General features: G+C 41.7%; 1 protein-coding gene across 1 annotated transcript in view; it reads left to right on the top strand.

Annotated features, from left to right (window-relative positions):
• The first annotated feature begins 5,662 nt into the window (after positions 1–5,662).
• Positions 5,663–11,351, top strand: part of LOC102843525 (acyl-CoA-binding domain-containing protein 6-like) — a 336,108-nt gene continuing 330,419 nt past the window's right edge. Inside the window, exon 1 of the mRNA XM_006887775.1 lies at positions 5,663–5,887. Coding sequence (XP_006887837.1) covers positions 5,663–5,887 — 225 coding nt within the window. The remainder of the gene's footprint in view (positions 5,888–11,351) is intronic.

The raw sequence follows: 11,351 nt of genomic DNA, 5'->3' as shown, positions 1-11,351 counted from the left end.
AGACCCTCTATGAGATGGATTGATTCGGTGACTGGGGTCATCGGGATGGGTGTGTCAGAGGCGGTGCAGTTGGCGCAGGATAGAGCAGGGTTTAGGGCTGTTGTGTATAGGGTCACTATGAGTCGCAAACAACTCGACGGCACATAACAACAACAACAGGTTTCTAGTGAGGCTTTTGTCTTCCAGTTCACTGACTCTCTGTTCCATCTCTTCAGTTCTACTTTTTTGTCTTACCAGTGTGTTGGACACTTCTGCCATTTCAGTCTTAATATTTTGGATTGCATTTTCATGCTTTTCTGTTATTTCCAGTACTGTGTTGGCTGTACCCTCTCTCTCTTATGATTTTTTTTTTAATTTCTTGTACCTCTTTGTTTAGTATATCAATTTTTTCTTCCATCTTTTGTATTTTCATCAATATCTGTTCAAGTTTCTCCTCATCTGTGTATTTCTTCTGGATTATTTTCTCTGAAGTATTTGCTCTCTTACTGACTTTCATTGTTTCTTCCCACATTTGCATCTTTTTCTGTAGCTGATCAAGCAACTCTGTATCAACATATTTCTTCTGATTCTATCTGAGGTATTCATTGGGTCTACTTTATTAGAAGGGTTATTTTGAGTCTTCATAATAGCTGATGTAAATTGCTGCTTTCTTGACATTATGAGAGTCTTTTCTTAGTAGATATTAGTTTGTTATAACTATAAAATTATCCAGGGTACAACAATGTTTTGTCAAACCTCTAAATAGTTGTGGGTTTTTTTTTTCTTGGCTGGAGGCCTGACAGCAGTTTCCCCCCCCAAAAGTACCTGAGTGAGCAGGGGGGAAGCCTGTTGTTCCCTTCTGGAAGTGGCTTCTCACTTCTGTCAAGGGGCTTAGGACCTCCCTGTTGCCCGAGTTTAGGGGTCCCATGTGGTCAGGCCAGACAGCAGTTTCCCCCCAAAATACCTAAGTTAAGGGGTCCCATGTGGTCAAGCTAGACAAGTTTTCTCCCCAAATAACTGTGGGAACAATGCAGGCAATGCCATCCCGTAGTGTGCCTCCTTCCATTGCACACTTTCACGTGTCACTCCCAGAGCCTTGTTTTTTTGCCAGTTTTTTCAGAGCATCTTGAACTTCTTCCTTCATCACCACAGTCTCTTGCTCATTCATTGTTTCAAGAAATTTTTCCATTTCAGCCAATTCTTTTTGGAACAGTGCCTCTGTAAAGTCCTTCCATCTTTTTTTAATGCTTCTTGTATCATTTAATATTCTACCCAAAGCTTCCTTAAGTGTTGTAACTTGTGGTTTGAGTTTGTTTTTAAATTCCTTCAGGTTAAAAAGTGCTGAGTGAGTTTGGCCCTTTTGATTTTCTGACTCCAGCTCTTTGCACTTTTCCTTATAATGCTTTGTCTTCCTGAGCTGCTCTTTGAAATTTTCTGTTCAGCTCCTTAATTCTTGATTTCTTCCCTTTGCTTTGGCTTCTTGTCACTCTAGTGCAATATTCAGTGTCTTATCTGACATTCATCTTGGTCTTTTCTTCCTCCTCTGCTTTTGTAATGACCTTTTGCATTCTTCATGGATGATACTCTTGATATCCTCCCACAGCTCATTTGGTCTTTGCTCATTGGTGTTTAAGGCCTCAAACCTGTTCCTGAGCTGGTTTTGAAATTTGAGTGGGATAGACTTAAAATCAACACCCAACAATGAAATGAGGAAAAAAGGTGGACTAAAAATCAAAGCCTGGGAAAAGTATACCAAGCAAACGGCATCCACAAAAAAGCAGGAGTAGCAATACTAATATCTGAAAAATAGACTTCAGGATGAAAACGAGGGTAAAAGATAAGGAATGGAATTATATAACTATTAACATCACAACAGATCAAGAAGACATAACCTTGGTCAACATCTACACATCAAAGGATAGACCTGCAAAATATATAAAAACAACAGTTAACAGAATTGAAGAAAAATATAAACACACCACTCTCACCAAAGGATAAGGCAATTTGAAAGAAACTTAACAAAGATGCAGAAGATATAAATTATATAGTAGCCAACTCAACTTTGTGGATGAATTCAGGTTACTGGACCCAACTAAAATTTAATTTTGTTTCTTTTCAAGAGACTACATTAGGACACAAAGCAAGCCTCAACAATGAAAAAATATTGAAATAATTTATCTTTTCAGACCACAATTTCATAAAACTAGAAATTGACAAAAAGGGAATAAGGGACAAAAACTGACCCACGTGGGAGCTAAATAACACCCTGCTACCACTGGACCAATTGGCAGCATCAGGATGGATGGTGAATAGATTGAGACTGTTCACAGCTTTAGTTTGCTAGGCTCCACAGTCAACACTCTTGGAGTCAGCAGCCAGGAAATTAAAAGATGTTTTGCAATGGTAAAGTCTGCTGTTAGGGATCTCTCCAAAGTGCTGAAGAGCAATGGTGTCATTCTGGAGACTAAGGTGAGCCTGATCCAGGCTGTGGTTTTTCAATCAGTTGTTATGTGTAAGAGAGTTGAACAATGACTAGGGAGAATAGAAGGAGTATTGATGCCTTTGAGCTGTGGTGCTGGAGAAGAGTATTGAATGTATTATGGACTTCTTAGATAACAAACAGGTTCACCCTGGAGAGGGTTAAACTGAACTGCTCCTTGGAGGCAAGGATTCTGAGATGGTCTTTAACTTTAAGACGGATACACTCAAGGTCGAACTTTGGTTCTTGTGGATTTGATTTTCTTCCGCTTTAGTTTGAACTTGCATACAAGTTGATGATCTGATTCACAATCAGCACCTGGCCTAGTTTTTACCACTGATATTAAGTTTCTCCAATAATTTTTTCCCACATATGTAATCAATCTAATTCCTGTTTAGACGGTCAGGTGAGGTCCATGTGTATTATCCCTCATTGTGTTTCATATAAAAGGTATTTGCAATGAATAAATCATTGATTGCACAGAATTCTATTATTCTGTCTCCAGCCTTATTTCTTTCACCAAGTCCATGTTGACTGATCCTTCTTGTTCCCAACTGTGCATCTTAAAATTAGATACTGAATAAGGATAACTGATGAAGACTCACAATTTTGAACTGTGGTTTTGGCAAAGAATACTGAGTATCCCATGGACTGCCAAAAGAATAAATATGTCAAGAGAAAGTGCAATGAGGTTGCTCCTTAGAGTCAAGCACAGTGAAACGTGAACTCATGTAATTTGGGCATTCTGTCAGGAGGGACTCTGTTGTTATTGTTACATGCTGTCACAATGACTGTAACTCACAGTGACCCTACTTACAATGGATCTGAAACCTCCCCTATCCTGTACATACTCTTTATCTCCAACACACTAGAGTCCATTATTATAGTTATCATGCAAGTCCATCTTGGTTTGGGTCTTTGTCTCTTCTGTTGACCCTACACTTTTCCAGAATGGACATCCTTCTCCAAGGACTGGTCCTTTCCCCTCCTGACAACATGCCCAAAATATGTGAGATGAAGTTTCACCATCCTTGCCACCAAGGAATACTTGGTTTCACTTTCTCCCAGATAGACCTGGTTGTTCTCTTGGTAGTCTATTGGATATTCAGTATTCTTCTCCAATACCACAATTCAAAGGGATATATTCTTCTTCTGTCATCCTTAAACATTGTCCATCTTTAAAAAAAATAGCAAGCAATTGAAAACATTTTAGCTTCGGACAGGCACAACTTAATTTTAAACTGACATTATTCTTCTTCAGAACACTAAAGAGGTCTCAGACAGCTGATTTCCCCAATGCATCTTTTGATTACTGGTACCAAGGATGTTAATTGTGGACCCAAGTTAAGATGAAATCTTCGACAACTTCAATCTTTTCCCCATCTACCACGATGCTGCCTATTGACCCAGTGGTGAGGATTTTTGTTTGCCCTGTCAATAGCTTTTTGGCCTAAATAGGATGTAGGTTTCTAGAAGAACACATTTAAAGTGTTCTAGGATCCTCAATCTTTATAACTTGTTGTGATCCACACAAATACTATGCATAGTCAATAAACTAAAGCATTTGCATAGGCAGGAAGGGCTAGTTTGTGTGTGTGTGTGTGCGCGTGTTTAAGACATCATGCTCGCAAAGATATGAGAAAAAGGATGATCCTCCTCAGTATGGATTGACAATGTGTCTGTAATGATAGGTAGGAGAATGTCGGAGATCGTGAGCATAGTGCGAGATAGGGCGAGGTTCAGATTTGTTTTTCATAGGGTCATGGAGTCCTGTTGTTGTTATGTGCCTTCGAGTCGCTTGTGACTCATAGTGACCCTATGTACAAGAGCCCTAAACTCTGCTCTGTCCTGTGCCAATCGCACCATCTCCGATACACCCATCCCGATTACCCCAGTCACTGAATCAATCCACCCGTTAGAGGGCCTTCCTCTCCTGCGCTGTCCCTCCACCCTCCCAAGCATGATGTCCCTCTCCAAGGACCTGTCCCTCCTCACAGCATGATGTCCCTCTCCAAGGACCTGTCCCTCCTCACAGCATGATGTCCCTCTCCAAGGACCTGTCCCTCCTTACAACATGTCCAAAGTATGTTAGACGGAGCCTCAGAATCCTTGCCTCCAAGGAGCAGCCTGGTTCAACCCTTTCCAGGATGAATCTGTTTTCTTGGCAGTCCATGGTACCCTCAATACTCTTCTCCAGCACCACAGCTCAAAGGCATCAATTCTCCTTCTAGCCTCCTTAATCATTGTCCTAGTCAACTGGAAAGCACCTGACAAAAACAAATCACAGGCACCCAGAAATGAACTCGGAAGAGAAAAGGTACCAAGGCAAGAAATACCCATTATTGTCAGGCCCCTGAGAATTTAAGAATTGGGGAAGTGTGAAAATTGAAAGAGGGCGCGCAGAAATCTGGGTTTTAAGCACAACTGCGAGAGGAACCCGCCAGCGCCAAAACCAGCGGAACTTTGATTCTTACTCCCTGTTTCCCGCGACCTCTCAGATCCCTACACTCCAGATGGTCTCCTTTTCCCACCCCCCTCCAGCGCTGATGGGTCTATTCTCAGCACAACTGGCACAATTTATGACTACTGATTTCACCAAAACGATTAAAGAACACCCCGACCATAAATGATAGCCTCTGCAAGCTGTGTTTCTCCTGCTAGGTCCCACAAAACCTCTCAGAGGGAAGACGTTAAACGTAGGCCCGCCCACACTTCCCCTACGAGCGCTGAGCAGGCCCAAACGAGCCGCGCACTGCACGTCGCTGCGCGTAGCCCCGGGCGCGTGCTGGGGCGCGCACTCAGGCGCGCACTCAGGCGCGCACGCTGCTCCGCGCTCACGCTGCTCCGCCTTAGCTGTCCTGTCCACCAGCCCATCCTCCCGCCGCGAGGTATCTGTTCTCCGGGATTTTAGAACTGCGCTGCTTCCTCCTCTTTCGTACCGTTGGAGGCACCCGCAGCAAATCTTAGCGCTCTGTTAACCGAAGGCAACACGAGGCCGGATCATCCGGCCAGGTTGCTGCCGAGTGGAACGGAGGCTTGTCTTTGCGCCTAGTGAGTAGAGTAGGAGAAGCGCAAAGTCGGAGCGCTTGGGTCACTCAAGCACGGGTTCGGGACCAACACTGCCCTGCGAGGCCCCCGAGCTGGTTGTACAGCCGCCTTGAGGAGCACAGGCTCGACACAGACGAACGGACCGAGCAAGGCGACATGGCCTCGTCCTTGCTGCCCACGGGGGCCACCACGGGTGACAGCGGCGGAGAACTGAGCTCGGGGGACGACTCGGGCGATGCCTGTGAATCCCTCCAGAATCCCGAGACCGAGGCATTCAGGAACCTGACAGAGCTGTTTGAGAAGGCTGCAGCCCATCTCCAAGGCCTGATTCAGGTGGCCAGCAGGGAACAGCTCTTGTACCTGTATGCTAGATACAAGCAGGTAAAGGAGAGGGAATGGGATAGTGTGGGGAGAGACACGTGGGGTCCTTTCCTCGAAAAATGGATAACCTTTCTAATGACTAGGTGTAATGAAGTTTGTGTTTTGGGGGGTTGGAGTTTTTGTTTTCACCATCTGCTTGAAATTAACATCATTCTGCTCATGTAAAGGTCCAGTGTATTCTCATAGGAGTGATATTTAATTCGACTCTGGTAGTTTTTCTGTCCTTTCTGACTTGTCTAGCAACTTAGCACATACTTCCATGAGCCTCAACCTTTATTAAATGCAGATTTAAAAACAAACAAACAAGGCCATCCAGGCAGAATTGACCCACCAGCGCGTTTCCAAGTTATGGATCGCACAAGAAGAGATTGCCCATCGTTCTCCCACTGAACTGCTGTTGGATTAGAACTGCCCAAGTCCCAGCCTTTTGGTTAGCACCATAAAGACCACAGACTGCTGCTAGAGCTCTCCAAAATAATATTGTTATCGTTAGATGTCATCAAGTCGAACATGACCCATAGCGATCTTTGGAACAGCAGATCTGAAGCCTTGTCATATCCTGTGTCATCCTTACCATTTCTGACTTACTCGAGTCTATTGCTGCAGTCATTCTGTCAATCTACCTAGTTGAGAGTCTTCTCCACCTTTAAAAGCATGATGTCCTTCTTTAAGGAGTAGCTTCTCAGCAACATGCCCAAAGTATGTAAGACAGCATTGCCATTCTTGCCTCTAAGGAGCACTCTGGCTACACATTCTGCAAGCCATATCTATTCTTTTGGCAGTTCACAGGATGTTCAGTATTAGTCATTCATTGTTGCCAAAGGGTCATATGGAAGTAAACATAGTCCCCTTAATAAAAATCTCTGTGATCTGAGAGAGTGATAATGTTGCAACAAAGAGGATAATGCAATACAAAAGTAAGTACAACTTTTATTATTGTCGTTAAAAAAACCTATTTCTTACCTTTTTGTTTCAGCTTAACGTTTCTTTTAGATAGTAATAAAAATTTTAGGTCTAGTAAGAGCAAATCTTCTGCCATCCATTTTGGTCTTTTCTTCTTTGTAATAATCTTTTGTATTCTTCATGGATGACACTCTTGATCTCCTCCCACAGCTTATCTGGTCTTCATGCATTAGTGTTCAAGGCTTCAAACCGGTTCCTGAGTTGATTTTTAAATTCAGGTGTGACAGACTCAATGTCAAATTTTGATTCCTGTGGATTTGATTTAACCTTATATAGCTTTAATTTGAGTGGTTGATGGTTGGTTCCACAATCAGCATCTGGCCTAGTTTTCAATGCTGATACTGAACTTCTCCAGTGATTTCTTCCACAGGTATAATCATTCTGATACCTGTGCATATTATCAGGTCAAATCCATAAGTATCGCCTATGTTTATGTTTCCTCAACTATAATCTTAATGGCAGCAGACTGCCTCATTCAGTATGTTCAAACCTCCAGCCTTTCAGTGCTTAACCCACTGCATCATCAGGGCTTCTTGGTTAGTTTACAGAAGGAAAATAATTGCTTTATCAATTAACATATATTTATTCCATATAATTTATGTGCAGTATGAAGGAATACAATGCAGAAGCAAAAACTGATACTTGTCACCTAAGACTACCAAATACTTGACGAGTCTAGATGTAAACAATGAAAAAGAATCAAATCTGTTGTTAGGGGCTGCAAGGTTGGTTCTTCTCACATTGACCTTATGTAGAACAGAACAAAACCATGCCTGATTTTGTACCATCCTCCCAAGAGGATGAATAAATCCTGTTGTGATTAATTAATTAAAGCCATTGTTGCAACCACTGTGCCAGTCCATCTCAATGAGGATCTTTCCTTTTTTTGGACTGATTCTCTACCAAATATGATGTCTTTCTCCAGAGACTGGGCCCTCCTGATAATGTACTTAAAACCTGTGAGACAAATCATCACTATCTTTGCTTTGAAAGAGCATTCTTGCCTTTCATTTCTTCCAAGATTGGTATGTATGTTCTTCAGCCATCAGATCTTAAATATTGTTTGCCAATACTACAGTTCAGAAGAATTACTTTTTCTTCAGTTTTTGTTGCCCTTCTTTCATATACACATGAAACAACTGAGAATTCCATGGCTTGGGTCATGTACCTTTAAAATGACATCCTTTTTCTCTCACACTTTTAAAGAGATCCTTTGCAGGCAATTTTTCCAAGGCAATACTTCCTTTGCATCCTTTTTAAAATAATTTTTTAAATTGTGATTTTAACAAAAGTTTACAGAAAAGTTAGATTTTCATTCTTACATTCGTTCATTTTTACACATTTTTACCCCTTCTCCTTTCCTTCCCCCTCTCCCAGTTCACTTTTTAATTTTTACTTTTTTCTTGATAATTTTTAAGTTTATTTCTTTTTTTTAAAAAATTTTATTTTAATAATGAACATTTACAGAGATTTTGGATTTCCATTCATTCATTGTTGAACTTTTCTCCTCTCCCCTGTCGCCCCCTCCCCTCCAGTTTGCTCCTCTTTTTGAAAAAGTAAAAGAAAAATTCTTTCTTTGGTATACAGTCCCCCTGTACCCCTCCCACCGCCCCAGGTACACTCCTTAATTCTGCACTCTTGTGATAACTATAATACCCTTTCATATATAGTTTTTAATTTATTCTCTCCCTCATCTGTTTCAATGCAGTATACATAATTTATCCAGTTTTTCTCAGTCTTACCCCAACCCTGATGTCAGTCTCATTCTACAACAGTGGCACCATGCAGTATTTGTCCTTTTGTGACTGGCATATTTGACTCAGCATAATGTCTTCCAGGATCACCCATTTTGAATAATATTGCATGAGTTCCTTATTTTTCAATGCAGCATAATATTCCACTGTGTGAATATACCACAGCTTCTCTATCCATGAGTTTGTTGATGGGCACCTGGGTTGTTTCCAACTCCTTGTTATTGTGAACAGAGCTGCAATAAACATGGGTGTGCATATATCTGCTTTGATGCCAGTTATGGACTCTTTGGGGTATATTCCCAGTAGTGGAGTTGCTGGGACGAATGGTATCTCTATTTGCAAATTTTTGAGAAAGCGCCATACTGCCTTCCACAATGGTTGCACCATTTTACACTCACACCAACAGTGAATAAGGGTTCCAGTTTCTCCACAACCCCGCCAGCATTTGTTGCTTGCCTTTTTTTTCTTTTTAAATGTTCATTTATTGTTCTACAACTACTTCCCTCCCTACATTCCCCCTAGTCCTCTGAAATATACCTCTTATTCTGGACTGTTGTCTTACATATAATTTCTAAACATATATTTCTTTTAAACACTTCTTTTCTTCATCTGTTGCAGTGCAGTGTTCATGATCTATCTACTCTTATCCTATTCTCCTCTAAACCCCCATGTCAAACCTGCTTATTCACTGCTGTTGGGAGTGTACAATGGTGCAACCACTGTGGAAGGCAGTTTGGTGCCTTCTCAAAAAGTTAACCAATGGAACAGAATTGAGAATTCAGAAATAGATCAGCTATCTATGGTCAACTGATATTTGACAAGGAAATAAAACTTATCAAGTGGGGAAATAACCTCTTCAACAAATGGTGCTGGCAAAACTGGATTGCTACCTGCAGAAAGCTCAAACAGGATTCACATCTCCCACCATACACAAAAATCAACTCAAGGTGGATCAGAGAACTGGGAATAAAGACCCAAACCATAAAGTTCTTAACAGACAAAATGGGGTCAAACTTAGAAGGCTTAGTCTATGGTATAAAGAGACTGCCAAATACAGCCAGAAATGCACAATCTGAAGAGGATAAAATTGATGAATGGGAACTTCTAAAGATTAAATCCCTGTGCTTATCAAAACCTTTTTCAACAGAATGAAAAGAAAATCTACTGACTGGGAACAAACATTTGACAATACCGTTTCAGATACAGAATACTCCTGGGCCTCCAACAGAAAAAGACTGATAGCTCAATTACAATCTGGGCAAAAGACATGGAAAGAATTTTCAGAGAGTAAGATATTCAGATGGCCAATAGACACATGAAGAAATGCTCCAAATCACTGACAGAGAGATGCAAATCAAAACCACAATGAGATACTTTCTCACCCTAGTAGCAGTGGCAAAGTTTAACAGGACAGCAAGTAATAAATGCTGGAGAGACGGTGGAGAGAAAGTACCTCTTAGATATTTTTGGTAGGATTGTAAAATGGTACAACCACTCTGGAAGGCAGTTTGATGCTTCCTCAAAAAGCTGAACATAGAAATTCCTTATGACCCAGCTATTCCACTGCTTGGAATTTACCCTGAGAGAAAACTGAGGCACAAATGGAGACTTGTACACCAGTATTCATAACAACGTTATTCATCATTGCAAGGACACGGAAACAATCCAAATGTCCTACCACAGTGGAATGGATTGAGAAATTATGATATATTCACATGATAGAATACTATGCAGCATGCAGGAGCAATGAGTTTTTTTTTTAGAGCCAGAAGTTCAATTTATTGGCGCACAGGCTAAGACAGGGCAGTGATAAACAAGGTCTTCACGAATGCAGGGCCCTCCACTTGTCCAAGGAGCCATGATTGGGAAGGCATTTCACTCCACAACCATCTGGAATGAGGCGCTTTTGAGCCACCATGTTTTCAAACTCATCCGCATTAAACTTCGTAAAGCCCCACTTCTTGGAGATAGGGATCTTCTGGCGCCCAGGGAACTTGAACTTGGCTCTGCGGAGGGCCTCAATCACATGTTCCTTGTTCTGAAGCTTGGTACAGATGGACATGGACATAATGACCTGGCCAATGTGGACCCTGGCTGCTGTATCCTGGGGTTTTCCAAAGGCACCTCGCATACCTGTCTGGAACCTAAATGAGGACAAGACATTGTGAGAAGCATGAATCAAAGTGCAGTTAAGTGTTGTCTCCAAGGTCCCTTATAGCAGCCCATACACACAACAGGCTGGGTACACCACCAAGAAGCTGCTGTTTGCAGCCGTTGCACACTGGCCCACATGGAAGAGGAGGATGGTCAGCTTAATTAGCTGCCAGAGGAGCAATGATTTTGTAAGATACTACCTAACTTGGGAGGAACTGGAAAGCATGATGCTGAGTGAACTAACTCAGTCTCATAAGGACAAATACTGTGTAAGACCATAATTGTAGAAAAATATGAGGATCTGTGGTGGGGGGGAGTGGAGGGGTGAGGGTGGGTGGTGGGGAGATTTAATCATAGAGTCACACAATTTGATGGGTGGGGATGATGAAGGAAATGGTAAAGATCTGGTGTGAAAAACAATGTATTCAAACTTTTTAAATAAAGTAATATAAGATTTTACTGAAGATTATCCAAAAATGACTGGAACAGCACATCAGTAGAGAACTACCAGAAGTCCAGGCTGGGTTTAGAAGGGGTCGTGGTACTAGGGATATTGTAGCTGAAGTTAGATGGATCTTAGCTGAAAGCAGGGA

The sequence above is a fragment of the Elephantulus edwardii genome, unplaced genomic scaffold (genome assembly GCF_000299155.1).
Source record: "Elephantulus edwardii isolate Elephantulus edwardi_28Jun2011 unplaced genomic scaffold, EleEdw1.0 scaffold00061, whole genome shotgun sequence".
Lineage (NCBI taxonomy): Eukaryota > Metazoa > Chordata > Mammalia > Macroscelidea > Macroscelididae > Elephantulus > Elephantulus edwardii.
This window is presented reverse-complemented; position numbering and strand designations above follow the sequence as displayed.